The following is a 27,911-nucleotide window of genomic DNA, read 5'->3' on the forward strand; positions in this document are numbered from 1 at the left end:
TAGCACTGTGGCTCTGGCTCTATAGAACCAGCTCTGAATCGAACGGACAACCGCCTAGCATTTTTGCTTTTAGTTGCTGATTAAAAACTTACCATTTAAAAATGGCTTTTTCTGAAAGCGACTTGGTCATTTTATATTATAAACACTATTTGTATAATTTGATGCTTTCAATAACTTTTTGTTAAGGTTATGTATACATTTATTTGTTTTTGCTATATATGTAGGGGTTTTTTATATTCCTCTTTTACACTGCTTTGGAAACATTTGTTGGAGCTTTTTAGTTTAGTGAAAAGCAGAGTAAGTAGTGACACAATAGACGTTATATAAAATAAAGTTTTTCTCCCTCTCTCAAAACACTAGAAACTTGTGACCATCCAAAGAAGCTTAATGTTGGAAGTTTCAGGAAATATAAAAGAAAGTACTTCTCTGCACAATGATAAAGTTCAGCTGTGGAACTTGTTCCCACTGTGATGGCTATCAACTTGGATGGCTTTAAAAAATGATGTGGGATAAGTCTATCAATGGCTACTAGCCATGATGGTTATTTTGTGCCTCCATGGGCAGAGCTTATGTGCTTCTGAATACTGGTTTCTGGAAGCTGAAGAAGGAGTGCTCAGGTCTTGCTTGCAGGTTTCCTGCTGGGGCACTTGGTTGGCTATTTGTGAGAACAGGATGCTGGACCAGATGGGCTTTGGCTTGATCCTGCAGGCTCTTCTTATGTTGTTATGAGTTAGGTAAAAGTAATGGGACCCCTGACCATTAGGTCCAGTTGTGACCGACTCTGGGGTTGCAGCGCTCATCTTGCTTTATTGGCCGAGGGAGCCAGCATACAGCTTTTGGGTCATGTGGCCAGCATGACTAAGCCGCTTCTGGTGAACCAGAGCAGCACATGGAAACGCCATTTACCTTCCCGCCGAAGTGGTACCTATTTATCTACTTGCACTTCGGTGTACTTTCAAGCTGCTAGGTTTGCAGGAGCAGGGACCTAGGAACAGGAGCTCACCCCATCACGGGGATTCGAACCGCTGACCTTCTGATAGGCAAGTCCTAGGCTCTGTGGTTTAACCCACAGTGCCACCTGTGTCCCATATTGTTATGAGTTAGAAAACCTTAAATCAGGTGTGGGGAAGCTTTGGTCCTACAGATGTTACTGAGCTATAACTCCCATCAACCTTGGACATCGGCCATGCTTGCTGTGGCTGATGGGAGTTGTAGTTCAGCAACATTGAGGGCAAAAGTTGTCTTAATTTTTTAAAAAAATACTAATAAGAAAAAAAGTTATCATACCAAGTGTAGATGATTTTGCCTTGTTTTCCACCATGTCTGTAATCATACAGGATGATATAGCTGTCCCCACCATAGAATTGTCCGTAATTTGAGGGACTCACTGGGACTTTGGCAGAACCTTCTATTCTCCAGATCTGAAGGGGGGTGGGGAGAAGAGAAATGACATCCAAATCAGATAAATGGCAAACAGGAGACCATTGGTGGAATGAGTTCCAGCTTCTTGAAATAATAAATGAAGACGTACAAATTATGTAAGTGAAAGGAGTAGGGAAAGCGAGAGACAGGTGTATGGACTGGTATATTTGCACCACAGATTTGAAGTGCATTTATAGCAATTTCAACAGTCGTGGCTTCCCCCATCCCAAAATAATCTTGGGAACTGTAGTTTATTCCTCACAGAGATACTAACTATGGTTTCCAGGATTCTTTAAGGGAAGCCATGTGCTTTTAATGTATGCTGTGGATATGACTTAAGTCCTCTAATGCTTTGAAAGTTGCCAACTTTGATGGATGGTTCAAATGGCAAACTCGTGGCTTTAAAAGGAGATGAGGCAGATTAAGGGAGAAAAAGGGCTATTGATGGCTACTTTATCAGAAATGACAGTGATCTGCCTCCAGGATCAAGGCTGGTCCATTAGGGCAAATGGGGCAATGCCCCACCAGCCACAGTCTGCTCTCAGCCAGCCTCCACCTGCCTGGCTTTCAACTTACTAGTCCAGGGGGTGGCCCTGCTGCCTGCTTGCTCGTCCTTAGTTCCAGTGCTGCCCTTGTAGAACTCAGCAGGGAGGATGATGCAGGCAATGCTCAAATGAGGAGGCTCTGCCTATCACTGGCTCTAGCACCACCTACTGTGGGGCTCCCTGCCTTCCGTCCTCCCAGTCCCAAAGGACTCCAGCTACCACTGAAGATAGCATGTCTAGGAATTGCAGTGGGTGGAGATCAGCCACAGGAGAGACCAATGGAGACATCTTTAGGATAGGTGGCTTTATTTACACATATACACAACCTGAGCACAGGATGAAGGGACCCACAGATTTAACACCCCAACAGATCTCGATTCCCTGTTAGGTTTCCAGCGAAGCCCCCAGTCACAGCTTAGGTTCAGCACAGAGCAAAATATTGCTCTGTGTCTCCACTTCCAACATTAGCCAAAACTCACTCACACAACTCATCACTTACACAGCCTTCCTTGGTCAGTTTCTTCTTCCTCCTAGGATGACCATGGCCTCCAGCCAGGTGAGGCGGGAAAAGGCCAACCAATTTATCTTTATGGCATCCTCTTCAAGACTTCACAGCACTTAACTGACCAGCCAAAGCCATTAACTTAACATATGTATTCTACCCCACATACACAACATCACAGATTTGGAAGGGACCTAAGGTATCATTCACACTGACCGCCCCCAAATCATAACAATAATTACTCCTGTTGTACTCACTGATTGCAGTACAATACACACTCAGCTTTTGTCTTTCTTGCTCAGAGTCCTGAGCTGCCAAATGCTGGACAGATCCTTTTGCCTAATAGAGTGACGATTTTGCATAACTACCCTCTCCCCCACTTACCTGTTTGTTTCCAGTGCCGTCATCTTCCATGCCATGCTGGGCTGCCATTGTTGGGGAGGTGTGTAGTGTGGCAGCATCGAAAGGAATGTTGTCAATCTTGGCCACATGAGAATTGATGTAGCCCACACCCATGCCCTCTGTCTGGTCCCTGTCACGCCAATTCTTGAAGAACTGCTTGAACAGAGGAGTCTCGCCACCGTCGGGAAGGACTTGGATCTGAAACAAAGAAAGTATCCTGAGATGGAATGGTCTCAGCTGAAGCCAAACTAGGACAGAATTGTATTTATTTAGTGTTCTTTTTAAAAGAAGCTTTATCAGCACAATTTATTCTTGACACTAGGCCTCAGTGCAGTTCTTTAGCTGTTGAGCCACATAGGCTCAATTTAGATAGTATGGCAAACCATTGTTTGAGGTTCCAGATGTACCCAAAGCAAACCATGGTTTAACCCTGCTAGTCTTTTGTATTCTGTCGTCTCAATCCTTAGGTTCTTAACTTCACCCCCATTACTTACCAGCAATCTATGTGGTGATTGAACTATGACAATGTAAACATCACCACAAACCAGGGTTAGCATAGAAGAAGAAGAAGAAGAAGAAGAAGAAGAAGAAGAAGAAGAAGAAGAGTAGTAGTAGTTTGGATTTGATATCCCGCTTTATCACTACCCTAGGGAGTCTCAAAGTGGCTAACATTCTCCTTTTCCTTCCTCCCCCACAACAAACACTCTGTGAGGTGAGTGAGGCTGAGAGATTTCAGAGAAGTGTGACTAGCCCAAGGTCACCTAGCAGCTGCATGTGGAGGAGCGGAGACGCGAACCCGGTTCACCAGATTACGAATCTACCGCTCTTACCCACTTCACCACACTGGCTCTCAAAGCATTGAAAGTCAAATTCAAACCATAGTTTCACATTCTGGCTTACTGGACAATCACAATTCATGGTTTGTCAATTGAAGAAATTAAGCAAAACTCAACAAACCTTCCTTAATCATGGTTTGAGAGCCAACAATCCCATTTCAGCCCTCCCACATCTTGCTTTGAATTGAACCTTGTGTGTTTCCTGCAACATCTCTTTTCTCTACTTACCTTCCATGCATCCTAACCTCATTCCTTAACTTGGGTGGGGAACTGGTGGCCCTCCAGATGCTGTGGAACTACAACTGCCAGCATCTCTGCCCACTGACTATGCTGACTATTGGCAGGGGTGGTGCGTCCCATTTTGTCACTTGAGGTAAAATGGAAAGTGCCACCCTGCTCTGCTGCATCATATGCCCCATCACCTCTTCTGCTGGCACTGCTGCTGTGCCCCTCACCTCTACCAGCGCTGCCTCTGTGCCACTTCCACTGCTGATTTCCAGCATAATCTCACGAGGTTTTGTCAAAATCCTGTGAGATGACTCGCACTCTTTGAGATCTCATGAGATTTTAGTAAGATCTTGTGAGATATCATTGGAAATCGGCACTGCTGCTGGTGCCACTTCTCCACCACTGACTGAGGCGGCGGCGAATAGGGTGCCTGTAGGAGTTTCACCTCAGGGGCTTCTGCTACCTGAGGCAGTTGCTTCACCCCACCTCAAGGGTGAGCCGGCCCTGGCTACTGGAGCTGATGGGAGCTGAAATCCAACAACACCTGGAGGACCACAGGTTCCTGCTATAACAGAAGGAAGTCTATGGATAACTTTTCTTGTATCTCACCTGTGTGTGTCGGGGATAACCCATCTTGGTGATAAATTCTGCGGCAGTTTTCAAGGCAGCCTTCCTTTCCTCAGCATTGGCATTTTTACCTTCAAGTTAGCAACAGGAGTGAGTAAAGATAGATATATTAAAAGAGAATATAAAATTTGCTACCAGATAGAGTGATTTTTAAAGGGGAAGGGTTTTAGAAGTCCTTCAAGTGGACATTTTGTGCTTCAGGCACAAATTGAAGTATGCGAGACAGAACATATTTCTGAGGCAAAAAAAATAAAAATCAATCATATGAGGCAGAATGTATTTCTGATGTCAAAGAAATAAACAACTATCTGACGTTTAGAAGACATGTGAAGGCAGCCCTGTTTAGGGAAGGTTTTAACGACTGATGTTTTAATGTATTTTTAATCTTTTGTTGGAAGCTAACCAGAGTGGCTGGGGAAACCCAGCCAGATGGGCGGGGTATAAATCATTAATAATAATAATAATAATAATAATAATAAATAAATAAATAAATAAATAAAATTTAAATACAGGAAGACATTTTGAGGCCTGCAGCAAAAAATATGTTTGTGCATGCACACAAACCATGGTGGGAAAATTTATAAGCAACAAATGAAATAACTATTTGCCATCTTTTAATTATACTCTCAAATCTTGTCTAGTGGCAAGGCCTTATGCTGTTCCACACACCCTCACCAATTTCTCCCCTCAATTTAGATGTGACAATACATTTAAATTTGTTGCCAAAAATGGCATTTAGTATGAGTTTCTTCAAAAAGAAAAGTGGGATAATTTTTAAAAATAAAACTGAACAAATAAACAAACAGCACCCTCCATAATCCCTCAATGTAACATCAAATTAGAGAAGTGCATAAAGTAATATTATCAGGTGGTGTGCTTCTTGGTACACCAGGAACTTTTGGCCGTCCAGATGTTTGACTCCAACCTCCATCAGCCATGCCCACTGAGACGGATGGGAGCTGGAGTTCAATGACATCTGGAAGGCCACAGGTTCCCCAAATCTGTTGTACACTCATTCTTTTGTTTACAGTGATGTTTGTGTTTATGTGTTTTTAATGCTGCCTATTAACCCCTATAGAAAATTCACACCCCTACAACAAAACAATAAGACACACTCTCCATAGAAATTGAGAACCCACCCCTGATTCCACAGCTGCATGTATTTCACTAGCACACACAGAGACCATACATTTAAAGCACAATGATGGCACTTTAAACATTCATGGTCTCCCTTCAAAGCAGCCGCGGTTTGTTAAGGGTGTTGAGAGTTGTTAGACAACACCTATTCTCCTCAGAGAGCTACAATTCCTGGGAAGAGGAGCTGATTCTTAAACAAACTCTGGGAATTGTAGCTCTCTGAGGAGAATAGGGGTCACCTAACAGCTCTTAACAAACTACAGCTCCCAACACTCTTTGGGAAGCCACAACAGTGTTATAGCAGCACTTTAAGTGTGTGGTCTGAACATGGCCTGTGTCAGCCATATGGCTTTTGTATATCTCTCTCCTTTTACCTTTCCAGACAAAGATTTTGCCATCGGTGCCATGGTCAAGAATGAAGCAATCATCCGAGCTCAGGGCTGATTGAGAGAATGGATTCTCATCAGCCACCAGAGAGACCGCCATATTCCCTGCGCCATTGGATACCTGTAACAGTACAGCAGAACAGATTGTTATTCTTGGGGTGTGTCCAGCATAAGGCCTACTCAGAGTAGACCAACCATAATTAATGGGCATGATTAACTTAGGTCTGTTAATTGAAATGGGTCTACTCTGATTGAAATTCAGTTTGATACAAACTTATTATTGTATTAATGACATGTTGCAGAATACATCCACCCACTAAAAACCCCCAAAAGCAGTCTGAAGGGGCACCCCAGCCACAGCTACCACATTTCATCTCCACTGTCCTCTCTCACACATACTGCCACTTCTCTCCTTTTCACAGCTCAAATCTCCTCCTCCACAAATGTGTTGGCTGAACCCCAGTCAGCCAACCCTGATTAAAACAAAACTTAAGTACATTTAGCTCTCAGCACCATGAACAAACTACATTTCCCAGGATTCTTTGTGGGGAGCAATGACTGTTAAAAGTGATAGTGCTTTAAACGTACGGTGTAAATGTGGCATTCTAGTCTCCTGAAAGGATGCACGTCCAGCTGTCTGGAACCCTAAGCAACTAAATGGCACAGTATAAACTCAACCCCCCCCCAACAGTTCTGTTTGGGGATGGGGATATTCTGCAACATTTTGCTGCAGGTTCCACTTATCTTAATGTTTTTGGTTATACAGTACTCCATTGGACAGGTTTCTATTGCAAAAGCAAAATGAAAAAATAAAATAAAATGTAAGTTCAGCTTATCGGGTGGGTTGGCATTCATGGCATTGACACTGTTCCCGCCATGCACTCTAGCCAAAGCCAATCATTGACAGGCAATGCTGAAACAGCTCTTTGTTCTCCCTGGGAGATAAAAAAACACACCCCCAAATACTGCTTTGAGTGCAGTGTCTCTCCACTGTTTCATAGGGCTCCCTCCCACTGGCTCACTGGCCATCTGGATCTTGTTGTACCTTGTACAGCTTAGCCAGCCTTCGGTTGGTTGCGTCAGCTGCACCGTCATCAGTAGTGCCTGCTGGCAGGGTGGGCTTGGGTCCCAGGACCTGAAAAGCAAACACACACAAAATTATTAATAATAATAATATATAAAAGTTTCTAGAGGAGTGCATGCTGACTAAACAGGCTCTCTGCTCGCCAGATGCTTTAATTGAAGAAATAAACAGGATCCCACATGGAAAAATAATCATTTACTCTCTTTTTTTTAACCCTGATTTATGCCTGTTGCACAAGAGGATAGTTATGGAAAATGGAGAGGGCAGGAAGGAGAAGCCAAATTCAAAACCTTATGGAAATTGACCAGTTCAAAGGCTAATTTTCGGCCATGGCTTTGACAGGGGAGGCTGGTCCATTAGGGCAAATGGGGCATTGCCCTACCAACTGAAGTCTGCCCTCAGCCAGCACCCTGCCTACCGGCCTTCATGTTAGCAAACACTCCAGGGAGTGGTACTTTTTGCAAGTTCTCTCCTTAAGTCGCAATGTTGCCCCAGTACAGGCATGTCCAGCCAGTAGATGGCGATCTACCGGTAGATCCATGACTGATCCTAGTAGGTCGTGGGACCCTTATCGATTTGGGGATTACCGTATTTTTTGCTCTATAAGACTCACTTTTTCCCTCCTAAAAAGTAAGGGGAAATGTGTGTGCAACTTATGGAGCGAGTGCAGGCTGCGCAGCTATCCCAGAAGCCAGGACAGGAAGAGGGGTCACTGCTTTCACTGCGCAGTGATCACTCTTGTTGTTCTGGCTTCTGAGATTCAGAATATTTTTTTTTCTTGTTTTCCTCCTCCAAAAACTAGGTGCGTCTTATGGTCTGGTACATCTTATAGAGTGAAAAATACGGTAAATAAAGTTTACCAAAAGTTAACAAATAAAAGCTTAAGAACTCTGGGCAACCTTACCCCCCAAAAGCTCAACAAACAACTCTGGGATCAACAACTCTGGGCAATCCACCCAGCCCATGCACGCAGGCTTCCTCCTCGCTCCAATGACAATGGGTAGATCACTGCCAGTTTTTTTTTATACTGGAAGTAGATCGCAGTCTCTTGGGAGTTGGATGTGCCTGCTCTAGTGGAACTCAGCAGGGAGGAGGATGGGGGCGTAGGTGCATTTACTCCAACATCTTGTTCTCACAGTGGCCAACCAGATGCCCATGAGATGCCCACAAGCAGGATTGTTTACCTCCCTCCTCTCTGGTGACCCGGAAACTGCAACTAATCCAAATGTGGCAGCTAGACTGGTGACTGGGAGTGGCCACCAAGACAGCATAACACCGGTCTTGAAATACCTACATTAGCTCCCAGTACATTTCCGAGCACAATTCAAAGTATTGGGGCTGACCTTTAAAGCCCTAAACGGCCTCGGTCCGGTATGCCTGAAGGAGCGTCTCCACCCCCATCGTTCTGTCCGGACACTGAGTTCCAGCGCCGAGGGCCTTCTGGTAGTTCCCTCCCTGTGAGAAGCCAAGTTACAGGGAACCAGGCAGAGGGCCTTCTCGGTAGTGGCACCCGCCCTGTGGAACGCCCTCCCATCAGATGTCAAAGAGAAAAACAACTACCAGTCTTTTAGAAGACATCTGAAGGCAGCCCTGTTTAGGGAGGCTTTTAATGTTCAATAGATTATTGTATTTTAATATTCTGTTGGAAGCCACCCAGAGTGGCTGGGGAAACCCAGCCAGATGGGTGGGACATAAATAATAAATTGTTGTTGTCATAAAAAAATCAGAATTCAAACCTCTCCTACATTATCCCGGTGCAGTTTTACTGAATGTGCAAGGGGTTGGTGGGAGGAGGCAGCTCTTACACACTCAGCATCAACTGGGCTCTGAACCTTTCATGTTTTGATTACCAAAAACATGCTGAAAAGGTACCTGTGTACACGTAGCAACACTGCCCCATTTTCTCTAACCCACCACATTTGGGGAAGAGCACTGAAATTCAGAAGAGGCTGGATTTTAATCTGTAGGACCCTCAACTGGACTTCCACACGGGAGATTGGGAAATTTAACAGAATGCCCCATGCCTCTGCTGATACAAGCTAATAGGCAGAAACGGCAACTGTATTTAAGTTCCCTGCAAAATCTAGTCATGGATTCTCTGCAAAACATGTAACTTGACCCCACATATTTACTCAGAAGTAAGTTTCCCTGTGTTAGGCTTACTCCCAAGTAACTGCATATAGGATTGCAGCTGAGTAGCACGTATGGAATTTTGAGAAAGTAAATAGACCAGGACCTGAAGCATCTCTTCCCGCTCAGCACCGTCATCTATGACATAGACCCTTGCGCGTCCACTTCTCTCGTTATCCCGGATCCCCTTGGCGACTTGGGTGGCCTTCAGCTTTTCAAACCTGTTACTTTGTGAGCCACACCACTGGTGAATATTCTGCAGGGCACAGAAAGAAGGAGGTTAAAGAGGCAAATACTATGACTAAATAGCAGGAAGCGGGAGTCAGATTTCTTACGATGCAAAGAAGTGACCTTGTACTCATATAACATTAGACTGTAGTTAATGTGAAGCATGGTTTAAAAAACCACAGTTAAAGCTGAGGCACCTGGCAGCTGATCACTTAAACCATGCCACATAACGATTGAAAACAGCAATGAGAACATGAAACAATACTAAACTATGATTAATGTTTTTGTTTATTCAGAATTATAACAAGACATATTATCCAAAAACATATCATCCTTGTCCCCCCCCCTCATTTTTCCTCCCTACTCCCTCCCACACAAAACCCACCCCACCCTACCCCGACTTCCCTCAGTTCCAGTCTTTGGTTTCTCTAAGAATGCTGTTTTCTGCATGTTACAAAGTTGTATAGATCCTCAGACTATTTAGCTGATTATTATCAATAAAAAGTTTGTGAATATTTATTCAAAACCTGCCAAGGAGTCCAGTCCAGTTCGCTTTGTTGCGTCTTCAGATACTTTGTAAAGGGTTCCCATTCATCCTTAAAGTCACAGTTATCCTTATCCCGTAGCTTATATGTCAGTTTTGCCAGTTCTGCATAGTCCGTCAATTTTTCTTGCCATGATTCTTTAGCTATGATTAATGTTAACCACAGAGCCTAGGGCTTGCCGATCAAAAGGCCGGCAGTTTGAATCCCCGCGAAGGGGTGAGCTTCCATTGTTTGGTCCCAGCTCCTGCCCACCTAGTAGTTCAAAAGCACGTCAAGTGCAAGTAGATAAATCGGTACCGCTCCAGCGGGAAAGTAAACGGCATTTCCATGTGCTGTTCTGGTTCGCCAGAAGCGGTTTAGTCATGCTGACCACAAAACCCGGAAGCTGTCTGCGGACAAACGCCAGCTCCCTCGGCCTATAGAGCGAGATGAGCGCACAACCCCAGAGTCATCTGCGACTGGACCTAACAGTCAGGGGTACCTTTACCTTTTTAAGGTTTATAAACTAAGGTTTATGATTGAGCAATCATAGCTAAGAAAACACAGTTCACACATAACTCTATATAAACTATAGTTTAGTGTTATGTGCGAACCAGATCACAGCCTAAATAAGGTAATGATTGGATTATTGACAACACCTATATGCTACTTCTCCACAGTTCAAAGTAGCTTCCACAAAATCAGCAATATAACAAAATAACAAAATAATTTATTTGAGGGGGCCAGACCAGTTGTGTCCACTTTAAGCCTGTGCCTGCCCTCAAACTGGGAATGCGTCACAGACAAAGCTAGCTTCAAGCTGGAGCTGAGCACTTTGTACAATCAGCTGGGAAAATGTGCTTGCTTGGCAGGACACATTCGCATCAAGCCTGGACTGACGGCATGTTATTATCTCCTCCAAGTCTTTTCATGCCCCATAACAAAGGGGACCAGCACAGAACCAGGGAAACTCAAAGAGGTGTCATGTTCTGGTTCAGAGATGCATTGGGATGGTGGAAAAACTAGATCCAGTTCACATTTAAAGGTGAATCTACTTAACTTTTACTTTCTGAAAAAAATGTGTGAACCGGAATACAATTATCCTTCAAAATTCACTCTTCTCTGAATTTTGCAGTGCAGTTTTCCAGACATGTAATGTACACAAAAATGCATATTCTGAGGTAAAGTGTGTATAAAAATGCACATATTGGTGAAAGTAAGAAACAATAATGCATTGTGCATGGGGAAACTTCTTTGAAAAAATATGTATATTAGAATTTTTCAATAAAATGCTAATTAAAATGTTCAAGAGACTTTTAAATAAATAAATAAATAAATAAATAAATAAATAAATAAATAAATACTAATGTGATTTGTGGAAAACTGAAATTAAGACTAGCAAAAATGTAAGAAACTGAGAGAAACTGAAATTGACAGATTTAGCTATTCCTACCTAAGGAAAAATGATAAGTTTTGTTTGTTTGTTTGTTTGTTTAACGAAACAGAACGAATTCCAGTTACCCTCAGGGCTTGCAAGAAACGCACCTGTCCCAGATCCAAGATGAAGCAATCACCGGTGTTGAAGCTATCCCAGGTGACGGGCACCTCTGTAGCACGTACAGTTCGCCTTCCTTTGACCTGAAGGAGTCTCTGGACAGTCACTTCATTGGGAACCACGTGGCGGAAGCCAGAAGCCACACCACCAGCCTAGAAGAACAAAGAAACAATTTGACTGGCCATCCACCAAGCTGAACACCTTGCTTGGGTCTACCTGGGTCTCAGACAGATTATCATCACAACGAGAAAGCTGTCCCTAGCAGCTGAGTATGAGTTGCTTGCAGACAACCTATTCATTGAGAATTTATCCTGAAATGAAGAGGTCTGATTATATCTTGTCTTTATTGAGTGTTTGTTCTAAGTTGTTTACAGGAGTTATATGTCAATGAGCATTCATTCTTATTTGCTTGCATGGTGGTTATACGTCTCCCCATTTAAACATTCATTCCTCACCTTTCAGTGCATTTCTGTGTCACTTTGACTGTCTGTAAATTGTCCCTATTTTGAAGGAGAAATTCAATTAAAGTAGATCAAAGTGTTCTGTCACCCTAGCACAGTGTTTTTCAAGCATGGGTTTCCAGCTGTTGTTGAACTACCAATTCCCTGCTAGCTAGGAATGATGGGAACTGTAGTCCAACAACAAACAGCTGGAGACCCAAGTATGAGAAACACTGCCCAGCACAAAAAAAGCCAACAAGGAATTTCAATTTTTATAGCATGGGAAATGATGAGGAAATCTAACATGCACAGGGGAAAGTGTTGGATGAATGTATGCTTCATGGGAAAGTTAAGCACCCACAAGCAAATCAGGATGGATGTTCTTTATCATGTAGAATTTAGATATAAACCAGGTATAATTTAATAAGCTTTGTGCAAGCAAATCAAGAAGAATGCTCAAGAAACAGGTCCTCTGGAGGAGCCCATTCCTAATTGCAAAAACAAAACAAAACATTTCTTTTTCATAGTGGGCTTATTGCTCCAGGGCACTAAAAGGTAAAGGTAAAGGGACCCCTGACCATTAGGTCCAGTCATGACCGACTCTGGGGTTGCGGCACTCATCTTGCTTTACTGGCCGAGGGAGCCAGCGTACAGCTTCTGGGTCATGTGGCCAGCATGACTAAGCCACTTCTGGTGAACCAGAGCAGCGCATGGAAACACCGTTTACCTTCCCGCAGGAGCGGTACCGATTTATCTACTTGCACTTTGACGTGCTTTCGAACTGCTAGGTTGGCAGGAGCAGGGACTGAGCAACGGGAACTCATCCCGTTGTGAGGATTCGAACCGCCGACCTTTTGATTGGCAAGTCCTAGGCTCTGTGGTTTAACTCACAGCGCCACCCGCATCCCTTGCTCCAGGGCACTAGTGCACTTTAATTCCCTAAACCTAAATTTCCTTGATATGCACTTGATTCCCTCCTACAAAATAATCTCCCTCTGGAGGAACCTCAAATGCACCTCTTTATCTATTTATCATTTCCTTCTATAATTGCTGCATTTATTTTGGGAGAAATGGTCACTGTGGCTTTAAAAGTCTGCACTGCATGCCCTTTTTCTTCTTCATAAGCTTACACAACAGCTGTATAAACACACTGAATCCTTGTAGTTGTCTGGTGGATTTTTGAGGTCAGGCTTGAGTATTTTAAATATTCCCTGTTTACAGGGAAATGTAAATGAAGAGGATGAGCTATGACCTTTCTGTGAGATTGTCTTAGCAAGAGTTTTGCAAGGTGAAAGGAGGAGGATAGCAAATTGTCAAATGCAGATAGCTGAGAAGGGTGGTGTGTCAATTCACACACACGCCAGGACAGGGGTCAGCCAGCTTTTTCAGCAGGGGGCCGGTCCACTGTCCCTCAGACCTTGTGGGGGGCCGGACTATATTTTTTGGGGAGAAATGAATGAATTCCTATGCCCCACAAATAACCCAGAAATGCATTTTAAATAAAAGCACACATCCTACTCATGTAAAAACATGCTGATTCCTAGACCATCCGTGGGCTGGATTTATAAGGCGATTGGGCTGGATCCAGCCCCCGAGCCTTGGTTTGTCTACCTATGCCCTAGGTTGTTGTCCGTGCAATTCAACTACAGTGGTACCTCGGGTTACATATGCTTCTGGTCCCAGACGCTTCTGGTCCCAGACGCTTCAGGTTACAGACTCTGCTAACCCAGAAATAGTGCTTCAGGTTAAGAACTTTGCTTCAGGATGAGAACAGAAATTGTGGCGTGGCGGCAGTGGGAGGCGCCATTAGCTAAAGTGGTGCTTCAGGTTAAGAACAGTTTCAGGTTATGAACAGACCTCCAGAACGAATTAAGTTCTTAACCCGAGGTACCACTGTACAATTTAGGCATCTAAAACAGCCTGATCAAGTGGAGATGGCACAACTTGAGATTTTTTGTTAGTTTGCTTGCTCTCCCCACACCCCATGAAACTGACATACAAAAACCAATATTCAAAACAAGGATAAAACCCCTAAAATATGCAACTATTTATACAAAACAGATCCAACTGTTGAGCAAGCGGAAATCCTTACTAGTAGAATAGCACCCATAGCTCTCCTGTACTTTGGGAGACTTAACGCAGGCAGGTCTGAAGCTCCAACAATTCCATAATTTAGGGGAATATTAAGGAGTAATGGAAGCTCTATGATTCCAAGGACGGGTTCATCAAAAATCACCTGGTTTGAATTTATATTCCTGGATGGCAGGCCATCCAGAAATGCTTTTGCTAATGAGGTACAGATGTACTACCAAGCAAGGAACTGAACTTGTATACACCTACCTTGTATTTGATGCCTGATTTGAAGTACCCTGTGAAAGTGGACGATTCATGCCCTTGTACCTCCCGGTGCTGAATTGCCTTCCCACCAAGGTAATCGTCCAGCTGCACTGTGAAAATGGCAGCAGATCCACTCTCGTCCTGGCTGCATTGGTCCCCTAGGAATCAGAAAAGGAGAAAGAAGCATGCCTATTGAGAAATAAACTCCAACGAGTTCAATAGGAGTAAGCCTTAATCTTGAATATATCAATCATGAAATGGCATCTTCACTGCTTTGGTTTATTGTCAGTAAACAACAACACTGAACTATGCAGCACTTTTTAAGAACTTGACCTCAGGATGAGAACAGAAATCGCGCAGCAGCGGTGCGGTGGCAGCGGGAGGCCCCATTAGCTAAAGTGGTACCCCAGGTTAAGAGCGGTTTCAGGTTAAGAACAGACCTCCGAAACGAATTAAGTTAGTAACCAGAGGTACCATTGTATATGGCCCATGGCCCAACTATTCAGTGGCCACCCAGACGCCTGTGGTAGCCCCTCAAGGAGGACCTGGACACCAACTGGTGTCCAGCAACTGGTCTTCAGAAGCAGTGGAGGCAGAACATAGCCATTATGGCTAGCAATGAGGTGAACAATAATAATAATAATCAATAATCAATAATTTATTCATATATATTAGAAACATAGGGAGTTGCCTTATTTTGAGTCAAACAGTTGCCTCAACTAGCTCACTGATCAATAGTGGCTCTGCAGGATCTTGGCAGAGGACGTTCGCAGCCCTACCTAAAGATGCCAGATTGAAACTGGGGGCTTCTGCATGCAAGGCAGATTCTCTACCACTGAACTACATCCCTTCCCCCAAAGCAATTTCAATTTCATGGCAGCAAATTTATAATTATGCAATAAAAACAATAAAACAAGTTTTTAAAAATGAAGAAATCAACCAGAGATAGGTTTAAAATCATGGAATAGTAGCAATGGTAGGGATAGGAAGTGAAAGGCTTCCTGTATTGATTTCTCAACAAGTCTTCACCCTGAGCCACCTGCGGGGTCCCTGCACAAAACCCCAACCTTACCTAGCCAGAAATGAAGGTCGTACTGCAGGTTCCCATTGCGCTGGCGGATGGTGTTGAGGATGACGTAGGCATCTCCGGTGAAGAAATCCCCATAAAGATTTCTGGGCACTGGGACCAGGTCAAACTTCTCGATTCTCCAGATTTGAAGACCAGGTTCCTTCCCGGCTTTCAAGAACTCTGCGTGTTCCACCATGCTGATGGGCTAAGAGAGAAGGAAAGAATTTGCGAAAATAAAAGCAAAATAAATGACTCAGTTCAGTCTGGGCAGCACAAAGAAGGCCTTGTTCCACTGCGTCATATCCCTGCCCTGCCTCTGGAACAGGGTTGGCCAGGTATCCCCCAGAGATCCAGTCCTCCTTTCCAGTCTTCCAGTCTTCATAAACTTGGATTAGTTAGATAGTAGAGCTTTCCCTTACTGCCTTGTCCCTTGCAAGTGATTTCTGGTTTTCTGGTTTCCGCCCTCCCTCCTCCTTAACATAAGAAGAGCCCTGCTGGATCGGGCCAAGGGCTCAACTAGTCCAGTGTCCTCTTCTCACAGTGGCCAATCAGCTGCCTCTGGGAAGACCAGAAAGCAACAGATCTCCCCACCTGCAATTCTTTTCCTTTCACCCACCCTCTCTGGTGTTCATTCTGCTCTTTCCTGTTCTTTAATTTATTTACTATATTTCTATTTAAACAGAGGAGGGGAGCCTTTTCCCAGGTCAAGGGCCAAATGCCCTTCCAGTGCTCACATGCCAGTGACAGGTGAGGTCAGATGTAAAAGTGGGCCCTCCAGGAATCAAAAGCAGATGGAACAGTTATGGGCTCTTGTTTTATTCTCACTCTTATATTTGGTTTGCATGTTGTTTTTATACTGCATGTTGCTTTGGGACGCTTTTGTGGGGAAAGCAAGAAATAAATATACAGTGGTACCCCTGGATGTGAACAGGATCCGTTGCGGAGCCCCGTCCGCATCCTGAGTAGAATGTAACACGTGACTGTGCGTTTGCGTGTGTCGCATTTTGCCATTTTCGCGCATGTCTGTGACGTCATTTTGGGCATCTGCGCATGCGCGAGTGGCAAAACCCGGAAGTAACGCGCTCTGTTACTTCCGGGTCGCCACAAAGCATAACCTGAAAACACTCAACCTGAAGCATATTTAACCCAAGGTTGGCACTGTGGGTTAAACCACAGAGCCTAGGACTTGCCGATCAGAAGGTTGGCGGGGTGAGCTCCCATTGCTCAGTCCCTGCTCCTGCCAACCTAGCAGTTCGAAAGCACGTCAAAGTGCAAGTAGATAAATAGATACCACTCTGGCGGGAAGGTAAACGGCGTTTCTGTACGCTGTTCTGGTTCGCCAGAAGCGGCTTAGTCATGCTGGCCACATGACCCAGAAGCTGTACGCCGGCTCCGTCGGCCAGTAAAGCGAGATGAGTGCTGCAACCCCAGAGTTGGTCACGACTAGACCTAATGCTCAGGGGTCCCTTTACCTTTATGACTGTAATGAAATAATAATGCACAGGTGTCAGGATTTGAACCTGGGCCCTTTGGCGTGCAAAGCATCTTCTCAATCGCTAAGCTGTGGCCTTTTCCCAGTGTACACTATGCAAAAGCCTCCTGGGATATTATAAGATTCCTCTGGGCAAAGAGCACCCTAACTTCAAATCAGCACCCAGCACTGTAAGCCACACTGAGGTTAGGCAGCTGCTTTGCATACAGTAGGAGTGACTCAGGGTGGTGTTTTCATTGTGTTGCTCTGGTTACTCAAAACCGAATTCAACCCAGCCTTCGCCCATGGAAAGAGCCACTCCTGATCAGCTCTGCAGGGCACTGTCAAAAACAAGAAGCATTTTTACTCTAAGCAGGTTGAGCAACACTAGGGACGGCTTCCACACCCTTATTTAACTCCACCTTCTCAGGTGGAGTTGATCCACCTTGATCCAGCTTCTCTCAGTCTGTGATGCCACAGACATTTGTTGTCACCAAGTTAGGTTTATTTGATTTTATCTGATCCAAAGTGTGTGGTGTGTGTGTGTGTGTGTGTGTGTTTATCTAGACAAACTATCAAATAAACCAGTGGGAGAGGGACCTGTAACCCTCCATTTGTTGCTGACTACAACTCCCATTGGTACGTGGGTGGCGCTGTGGGTTAAACCACAGAGCCTAGAACTTGCCGATCAGAAGGTCGGTGGTTCGAATCCCCGTGATGGGGTGAGTTCCCGTTGCTCAGTCCCTGCTCCTGCCAACCTAGCAGTTCAAAAGCATGTCAAAGTGCAAGTAGAGAAATAGATACCGCTTCAGCGGGAAGGTAAACGGCGTTTCCGTGCGCTGCTCTGGTTCGCCAGAAGCGGCTTAGTCATGCTGGCCACATGACCCGGAAGCTGTACGCTGGCTCCCTCGGCCAATAAAGCGAGATGAGCGCTGCAACCCCAGAGTCTGGACCTAATGGTCAGGGGTCCCTTTACCTTTACCTTTACAACTCCCATTATCACTACCCAACCTGGTCAGTGGTCAAAGATGGTGAATTGGAGCTTAATTAATTAATTTCCCTGCTTGCAGGGTTTGCACTGGCTGCCAATATGCTACCAAGCCTAGTTGAAGGCCCTAAACAGCTGAGGACCAGGTTATCTGAGACACTGCCTCTTCCCTTATACACCCAGAAGATCGCTGAGAGATGTGAGAGAGTTTCTCCTGCAAGTTCCAAAGATCTCAGAAGCCAGCCCCATATCAACATGGACCAGGGCTTTCAGCTGGGCTGCCCCTGTTCTGTGGAATAGCATTCCTGTCAAGATGACAGACACCCCCTTTATGCACTTTCTTGGGGTGGGCGGGGGGTGAGGAGAAGAGATTTTTGTTCCGATGGCTTCCCCAGCTGGATCAATGTGTCTGTACCACAAGTGACCACTTGTTACGGTATTAGTCTTGTTTTAAATGTATTTGTTGTTTTTGAGATTTTAACTGGTTTAATTATCTTATGTGTAAATCGCCTTGAGATGGTAGTTTAGAAGGCAATTAATAAATCAGTAGTAATAATAATAATAATACTGTATCATCATCATCAATAACAACTGCAGCCACAACACCCTGCCTTCCTCCCAGTGTGGGACCCAAGTCAATTCACAACATAAATTAAAAACAGTTACGGTGCTAGGGGGCCATGGGTTCCCCATATCCAAATTAAATATCACAGCTGTGTTCCCTCTAGTGGAACAGCAAACAATAGCTTTAAGAGGAACATCTGAGAATTACAAAGTGGTCCACTGGATTCCGAATTTCAACTCTTCACCTGGTTGTGATTTTAAAGATCAACAACTGATTTCATGGGTGTAGCCAGGATTTTTGTTGGCGGGGGGAGCAAAATCTCAGTTTGCTATGTATTTTTATTAATTTTTATTGATTTAGGTGGGGGCAGTTGCTCCCCCACCCCTCCCCTCCCTGGGCTACACCCATGACTGATTTGTTTTATAGCCTCTTCCAAATAGTGAGTCAGCATTTGTGACGCAATGTTGGAATAATGCAATTATGAGAGGGCGATGCAAAATGTATAACACCCCCCCCAACCCCCCAGCTAAGGAAGACCACAGGAGACACAGTGAATGATAACAGCACTGAACATATAAGCCTGTGAACTGATCACAAGGAGAGGAAAGAGCCTTTAAGTTGCCTCAGGGCTCTGTTGTTTCCCACTGGCAAGACAGACAAGGTTCCCCTTTTGATAAAGAGAATCTGTTTCCATGCAGGTGTCTCTAGGAAGCAGAACCTGCTCCCAGCAACTTCCTGCTCCCAGCAACTGGTATTCAGGGGCATGTAGCTGCTGATAGACTTATTATCCTCCATGAACTTGTGCAATCAGCTTCTAAAGCCAACCAATATTTTGGATCTTTCAGATTTGAATCCCTGTTTAACTATAAAACTCCTCAAACACACAAAGCTGCCTTATACCGAATCAGATCTTTTGTCTATCTCTAGGCCAATATCGTCAACTCTGACTGGCAGCTGTTCCGAAGGGTCTCAGGTGGAGAAAAGACTTTCCTGCCACCCATTACCTGGAGACGCTAGGGAGTGAAACCGAGTCCTTCTACAGCAGGGATGGGGAACCTGTGGCTCTACAGATGTTGCTGGACTCCAAATCCCATGGGCCTTGGCCAGCATGGTCAGGGGTGATGGAAACTTGAGTCTAGCAAAAGCCGGAGGGCCACAGGTTTCCCATCCCTGATCTACAGGAAAAGCACATGCTCTGTGACTGAGCTTCTGCTCAAAAGCCGAGCACTACCAAAGTCAAGATCCCAAATTGCATACACACCATACATTTAAAGCATGTGACTTCCTCAGAGAATTCTGGGAACTGTAGTTTATCCCTCACAGAGCAAAATTCTCAGTACAAGCTACAGTTCCCAGGATTTTTTTAGGGAAAGTCATGTGCTTTAAATGTGCTTTGGATGTCTGGTGCATACACAGCATCAGGCAAATCTCTCCCGCTATTTTTTTAAAATGCATTTAACAATAACATTATATCATCACAGAATGACCCTTGCTCTATCTGAAAAACATTTGCAAAAATGTAAGGTAATGACGAGTGAAAGCAGGGGGACCAAGTATGCAGATACAAGGATGTGGTAAGAATTTATATCTACTCCACTTTGTTCAAAACAAAGGAAATCAAATTAAAGTCCAGCATCCAGCATTTATTATAGCTATTGCAATAGGGCATTGCTCAACTTGACAGATAAGAAAAAGGTCTTGCATCAAGTGGCTGGTCAGAGAGGTGTAATATAACTGCCACTTCTCCAGAAAATGTTTTGGTTAGATGTACAGTGGTACTTCTGGTTAAGTACTTAATTCGTTCCGGAGGTCCGTTCTTAACCTGAAACTGTTCTTAACCTGAAGCACCACTTTAGCTAATGGGGCCTCCTGCTGCTGCCATGCTGCCGGAGCACAATTTCTGTTCTCATCCTGAAGCAAAGTTCTTAACCTGAAGCACTATTTCTGGGTTAGCGGAGTCTGTAACCTGAAGCGTATGTAACCTGAGGTACCACTGTATTACTTGGACACTTCCCCTGGTGGTAGTTGCTAAGTGGATCCAAGTTTTCAGTCAATAGAGCATGAGACTCTTAAACTTATGGGCTGGAGCCCCACGTTGGGCAAAAGATTCCTGCATTGCAGGGTGTTCCAGCTCTACAATTCTATTGTACAATTATGTATTTGTGTTTTTTCCCTATTTTAACATGTAGTAAATTGTTCTGCACTGCATTCTTATGGCTATGTTAAAGCACTTTTGTGTAATTTTGTTTTGTATGATGTTGTGATGCAATGGATGTGTAATTTTTTTTTTTTAAGTTTTAAGAACTTAAATCACTCTACATACACCTAAACAAAACACATATATACAAATCTTAGTACACATATCAATAAATACAGTTAATCATAGCCCCAGCTATAAACAACTTCCTCTTAATTATTTTTATCTACAAATACATATGCAATTAACATTATTTTGTTCCAATTTATATTCCCTAAAACCTAATGCTATCATAATATTTTAAAATAATTCAGTCTCCCAAACTTTTCTTGTTTTTCTAACACAACATCTCCCAGTCTATCACTTTTGGAACTTGCTCTTTCTCGTCAATCTTGAACTTTTAATGTTTAGTTACCATCAATGAATAATAAATTGATACTTTTTTCTGCTTCTAATGCAATACACCCCCAAAATCCTAATATACCATCTGGCCCATATTTGAAAATGATTTGGTCAAACTTACTTTAGAGGATAAATGTTTACTTTGTTTTCATATAGATACCCACATCTTATCTGGAATACATTTCCATAACTCTGCCTTCCATTTATTGCAATATTTATTCTATCTTAACCATCAATATATACCAATGCATTATAGATCCTAGGTATCAATCTCTGCATTTCCCTGCTGAAATATATTCTCAAAAGTTGCTTCCTTCCTTAGATCAATTTTGTACCCAATTTCTCAGCTGAAAATATTGATCTAAGGAAAATCTTTTGACTACCAGTTTTAATTCCTGGTATGTGAAAACCTCTTTTGCCTTAATCAAATGAATTAATATTACTAAAGCAGATTTTCCCCAGACTTTCCCAAAATTCATGGTAATCATAACAGTACCCAGTGCTTTTTTTCTGGGGTGGGGTATGCATACCCCTAAACATTTTGTGAATCTAAGTTTGGCCTCATTGAGGGGCAGTATTTCAATACGAGTAGGAAAATGAGAGTACCCCTAAATTTTTATTTATTTTTTTTAGGAAAAAAGCACTGACAGTACCAATAACCTGTTTTTTTAGTGCGCAAAACACTTACTGCACACTCACACAGTATTTTCTGCAACACAGTACAGTGGTGCCTCGCAAGACAAAAATAATCCGTTCCGCGAGTCTCTTCGTCTAGCGTTTTTTTCGTCTTGCGAAGCATCCCTATTAGTGGTTTAGCGGATTAGCGCTATTAGCGGCTTAGCGGCTATTAGCAGCTTAGCGGCTTAGAAAAAGGAGGGGGGAGGGAAAAGACTCGCAAGACGTTTTCGTCTTGCGAAGCAAGCCCATAGGGAAATTCGTCTTGCGAAGCGCCTCGAAAAACGGAAAACCCTTTCGTCTAGCGGGTTTTTTGTCTTGCGAGGCATTCGTCTTGCGGGGCACCACTGTATAAGGTCAACATTTTGATCCACACATTACAGATGGGGTATCTGAGCCTAAGAGAGCACTCCAAACTATGGAGCCTGAAGCTGAGACAAGATTCAAAACTTAGCAAGCTGACCAACAGCTGAAATGATCAACCACCACACCACACCAACCACCCAAAATTCTGTTTCTCTGTTGTTGTTGTTCTAAACACACACAACAAATTGTGCCCAGAGCCACACAAAAAGGATCCCATAAAAGCCTCTGCTGCCATAGATTTGTCAGTCTTTCAGGGACCACAACACTCTTTTTGTTGACCCCAGAGGTCTTTGTCACTCACCGCAGCCAAAAACACAGCGACAGCCCAGAGGAGAGATGCAAATCCCCAAAGGAAAGTCATCTTCGGACAGCTTCACCTGACTGCTTTTAAGCAGCTGAAGGTTCCTCTGCTCAAACGTGAACCAACCCAGCCTTCTCCTTGGTCTGCTCTCCCGGGGAAGCTACTGGAGGAATGAGAGGCTGGAGGAGTCCTGGGGCTTGCCTTTTATCTCCCATCAGTGTGCAACAATTGACAGGAAGCCCATCCCAGGCACACCCTGCCCCAGCTGGAAGGCAGCAGCCAGCCACGCCTCTGTGTACAGGCTCTGCTTTGCAGGGGTCAGAGGCCACGTCTCTCAGGGCCATCATAACACATTGACATGTGGTGTCTATTACATTCAGGCTGTGAGCCACTGGAAGCAACCCACAGCCACTGGTGGTGTTTGGCCAAGAAATTATATAAGACCAGAGCAACACGTTTGGTAGGAAATCTGGGCTTGGGAGCCTGGGTTTGAGTCAGGAGGTGACAAAGGGATATTTGTTGCAGAGTGGCAGTGAAGAGACTCACAGTATGCCAGCGGTAAGCCTAAATCAGGGCCTGAGATTGTGCATCTGAATGGAGGGACTTGGCCTTAGCAGAGGAGTGAGGAACTATTTGGGGGGGGCAGCCAGGGGGTGTCACATTATGTGGCCTAGGACCCATGTACCTATGGGACCGCCTCTCCTGGTATGCTCCATGGAGGACCTTAAGGTCCACAAATGACAACATTTTGGAGGTCCCAAGTCGCAAGGTGGTTAGATTGGTCTCAACTAGGGTCGGGGCCTTTTCAGTGCTGGCCCCAACTTGGTGGAACGCTCTGTCACAAGAGACCAGGGCCCTGCAGGACTTGACGTCTTTCCGCAGGGCCTGCAAGACAGAGCTGTTCCACCTGGCCTTTGGTTTGGACTCAGTCTGACACTTATGTTTCCCTCCCCTTATAGTTTTGATCTATGGGCTACTTTTAAAATGAGGCTGCATTTTAAAGTGGAAGTTGATGGACCATATGGAATTGGTGGAAATGACTGGCAGAATCCAAGACCAGGGAGAAGAGTCGGTGGAAGAAGATTGGAAAAAAATTAAATATTATTTACAGAAACATTGTAAAATTAATGAATGTTAGAAAAATGATGGAATAAAGTTACATGGCTTTAGCAGAAATGTTATAAGGAATTAGGTACAGACAGTTTGTAAATGTCTTAAGGGAAAAAACAAGGTTAGAATATGTTAAGATAAATTACAGGACAGAAAACAGAGGAAGATGGAAAGGAATTGCTGAAACAGTTAATTGAAGTGGAATACAAAAAGGGAGGTGTGAGGAGGTCGCTGAAACAAGTGAACGAAAGTTATGATATTGAAATTAATGGATGTGTTTTTAATTGTTTTTGTTTTGTTTGGTTGACTTAATGTTTTAGGGTTTGGGTTGTGTGGCGTTTTTGTTTTTGTATTGTATTGTATTGTCTTGTTTAATTCTTTTTCTTTTCTTCTGTAATTTTTAAACTGCTAATAAATATTATTTAAAATAAATAAATAAATAAATAAATAAATAAATAAATTGGTTTTTCCCCTCTATTATGTTTTTACTGTAATTTTACTGGTGTTAGCTGCCCTGAGCCCGGCTCTGGCCGGAGAAGGCAGGGTATAAATAAAATTATTTATTATTATTATTATTATTATTATTATTACTACTACTACTACTACTACTACCTTCCAGAGCCCATGTGCTACCACGGCAAGCATGATGACCGTTTATCAATAACAGGATTAACTCTTATACTGCAAATGGAATGATTTATGCTGTTGCACTTCCAACCATAAATGGGATGGGGGAGGGGAGGGAGCCAAAAAGAGGACAAATCACAGGCTCCAGATGTCTTTAGCTGATTGCAAGCTGAACACGGGCCAGCAAAGTGATGCATGTGCTAAGAAAGCTAATGCAATCTTTAGGCTGCATAAACAGAAACACTTTGTTCGGGTCATTAGCTTTTATCCTGCACTGTCAGGCTCCTGTGTCCAGCCCTACCAGATGTTAAGGACATGATAAACTTAAGTGCATCAGGAAGGACACTGACAAATTTTAGCATATCAGGAGTATGGCGACTAGGAAGGTGAGTGGAGTCTAGACACCAGTTCCTATCTGGAACACTTGAAAGGACTGAGGATGTTTAGCACCCAGAAGAAAAGATAAAGTTGAGACACTCCCTAATGGTTAGAGATGTTTGACAGTGGGGCAGTCTGCCTCAGGGGGTAGGGGGCTCTCTTTCATGGGAAACTTTTAAGCAGAGGCTGATTGGCTATCTGTCAGGAATCTTGTAGCTTCAGAATTCCCGTATTGAACCGGGGAGTGGGCTCAATGCCCACAAAGTCAACTTTCAACTTAAACAATTTATGATTCTGTGACCCTGCAGGCAAAGGAGCCAACTCATAGGGACTGAGGTCATTTTGCTGCCCCCCCAAAAAAAAATATTTGAGGGGGTCAGGCTTCCCCAAAGTTGATGGACATGGCCATTCAAACGATGTGCACACACTACACCTTGTGATAGATTATGCAGGGCAGGGCTTATCTCCCTTCCCCATCTTTTATTCTAGATGGCACCCCTATCCTGCAGGGGTGGATGGGGTGTAAGGGTAGTACCTTGGCGGGGGCGGTGACTTTGTGCTCCTTCTGGGGTAGTTTGTCCACCTTTGGTTCCTAACCTGCATTCAGCTCTCACCTGTGGCTCCTAGAAGCTGCCAGCATGCAACAGCAGCCACACAGTGGCTTTGACTGCCCCGCTAAACCAAGTGGGGGTAGCTAGTGGGTCTCAAACTCTCAGTGAGTTAGAGTCTTTGCCTGCATGTGAAGACAGGCTCTGGTGGACTGAGTGGATGAGACCAGTAGTGGGTCCAACAGGAAGTGAGGGTCAGATGGGGTTCGCTAACCTGGGAAGATAGCCTATCCAGGAGAAGGACAACTCTGATCCTAAATGTCTGTTGTCTTGAAGGATATCTTCAGGAGAAGAAAAGGCTAAGGATTAAACCCTACACAAATCTGAAGTGGAGCCCCTAAAACAGTTGAATGACACCTTGTACGCCTCCTTCTGGCAACTCCAGCAGCCAAGCTGGTTGGTGCCAAATTTATCGCTCTACTTTCCTTTGGAACAACACATCAGTAAGGCTAAGAGAGGGGTCTTGTCATCTCGGCAGCCCAGGTCCTCCATACACACTGCCTAGGTTTGCGCCCCAGGTAGTTCACTTCGGTGCTGCTAACACAGCAGTTTGACTTCACTGCTGGAGGTGGTGTCCATCTCAAGAAAGATGGATGCCAACAAAGCCGGCAACAAGATGCAACATTTATTTTCACTGGACTAGCTCAGGGTTGCATAACACTCTACAGCTGATCCAGAAATACCCTGACAGAAATACCCTGCGCACGTAGCACAGTGTGGGGCTGAGACTGGAGCTCAGGCCATGAGGACTGGCCTCCTACAGAAGCAAATCGGGGTCCAAGCAAAGCATCTGGAACTGCTTCTTCCCAGGGGGATATTAGCAGAACACCGTGTTCATCTTGCTCAACTTCTTCCCCGCTGAGCTGATGAAATTGCCTCTCCTCTTTGGCAGAGAAATGGCGGCTAGTAACTCTGTCCAAGACCTTTTGTAATAATAACTTCTTGAAACAAAACAAAAATAAAAGCTTCCTTGGATGTCCTCAAGAGTTTTCTTCTCAGTTAATGCCTTGATCCTGCTGGTCGTCTTTTCCCCCCATCTCCCATGGGGCAGGAGAAACTACTGAAGGGTCACTGTTTGTAAGCCAAGAGGGCAGCTTCCCACAATACACTCTACTCAAGGAACAATATGGCAACACAATGCACATTATGATGCAGCCAAACACCAAAAGATGCATTTTCATATTCCATAGGGAGTTTTCTTGTCTGCACAGCTCACATGCTCCTCCCATTCCAGTGAGCCCAGAATAAGAGGGTTTAAAAATACATATAAACACCAATGAATATATATCAGCTTAAAAACATGAGCTACTGCCCATAAGCTGAAATCCTATTTTCCCACAGGGTGACTTACCTTGGTGCAATGGAATGTGCATAAGCATTCCAACTGCTAATTCAGGGGAAAGGGTGACTCATATAACACTGGCCAGAGTACAGGTGTCAAGAGGAAATTATTGGCATGTTCCCACCACTCCCTCCTTCAAATCAGCTGAGCTCGGTCGCAGTGATTGAGTTCCTTAGAAAGGAGGGCCTTCAAGAATACTGTCTCACACTCAAAGGCCTTAATTTTAGCTAATTTTGCTAAACGGCTTGGTAAAAACAGTTTTCACCACAAGCAAATGTTTTGAATCCTAAGAGATAGTATCCTGCAGACAGGGTGGGAAGGCAACCATTTAGAAGATGTTGATCTCCACTGATGAATGCTCAGTGACAGCTCATCTGGAAGTGAACATAAAAACAGCACCCTTGCGTTCTTTGTTGGCCCCTGGGGTGCATATGGACTTGCATGCTAGGGAGGGACAGCATTTGGAGGGTTCACAGGGTCCGCCACACCAGCCCTGCCCTCACCACCAGAGCTGAGCGGGGCTGTGCTGCACTGCCTAGCCAGTGGGGCAGGGGGGAGCCCAGCTGGCTGACACAGCCCTTGGCGGGTGAATCTCCCATGTGCTGACTGGGGGGCCATTCAGTGAGAGGGCTGGGAACGCAGTGGCGAGGCCAGGCGGGGCTCCAGGCCTCAGAAACCCCTGGAGCAGGCAGGGTGGGAAAGGGATCCTTGTGTGGGGGGGGGACACCTGGTTCAAGTTTGGTTGGGTTTCCGTCTTAAAATATTGCTTTTTAACAGCTTTAGCTCTCTGGCCAAACAGGCTCTCTTAATTTTCATGCATTTATTAGGTGTTGTACTACTGTGACTTTACCTGTATTTTCTCTTATACTTATCTTTCGCTTTCTGTACCCTGCTCTGATATTTTACAATGTGAGAAGTTTAAACTCTTTAGAAATATATGTTTAGATTGGGTAGAGGGCAGAGCTGGCTCAAGACATTTTGGCACCTGAGGCAAAGCCCCTCCCCTCCCCACCAGAGAAGAAGGCGTGAGTGAAAGTCTACATCAGGAACAAAGAGGGAATAAATATCTCCATTGGGATCTGATGCCCCTGTGAATCCTGCCGCCCGAGGCGGTCGCCTCACCTTACCTCATGGTGACCTAGCCCTGGTAGAGGGTAACATGAGGCTGCATTCTAAGCCATATTTTAATTGTTTGTTTGTTGTTGTTTTTCTATTACATTTTATTGTAATTCATATTTGGTGTTAGCCGCCCTGAGCCCGGCCATGGCTGGGGAGGGCGGGGTATAAATATTATTATTATTATTATTATTATTATTATTATTATTATTATTATTCACTCCGGGATATGGCCCCCTTTTCCCCATACTACGCCCCTGCATAAGAACGAAGAAGAGCCTGCTGGATCAGGCCAATGGTGTATCTAGTCCAG

At 44.3% G+C, this 27,911-nt stretch overlaps 1 protein-coding gene across 3 annotated transcripts in view; it reads right to left on the bottom strand.

Moving 5' to 3' along the window:
* GSN (gelsolin) overlaps positions 1–27,911 on the bottom strand; it is a 60,777-nt gene that overhangs the window by 7,533 nt on the left and 25,333 nt on the right. For 2 of the 3 annotated variants that reach the window (XM_081847579.1, XM_081847578.1), the window contains exons 2-10: positions 15,456–15,657; positions 14,387–14,541; positions 11,597–11,758; positions 9,406–9,555; positions 7,131–7,220; positions 6,074–6,206; positions 4,545–4,633; positions 2,854–3,069; positions 1,288–1,421 (exon numbers count right to left, since the gene is read on the bottom strand). In XM_081847579.1, the coding sequence (XP_081703705.1) occupies positions 1,288–1,421; positions 2,854–3,069; positions 4,545–4,633; positions 6,074–6,206; positions 7,131–7,220; positions 9,406–9,555; positions 11,597–11,758; positions 14,387–14,541; positions 15,456–15,648 (1,322 nt within the window). In that variant the 5' untranslated portion in view covers positions 15,649–15,657. Of the gene's footprint in view, positions 1–1,287; positions 1,422–2,853; positions 3,070–4,544; positions 4,634–6,073; positions 6,207–7,130; positions 7,221–9,405; positions 9,556–11,596; positions 11,759–14,386; positions 14,542–15,455; positions 15,658–22,417; positions 22,606–27,911 lie in introns of those variants that run through there. The other variant, XM_081847577.1, reaches the window with a different exon arrangement.

This window comes from Podarcis erhardii (genome assembly GCF_964252035.2).
Source record: "Podarcis erhardii genome assembly, chromosome: Z".
NCBI lineage: Eukaryota > Metazoa > Chordata > Lepidosauria > Squamata > Lacertidae > Podarcis > Podarcis erhardii.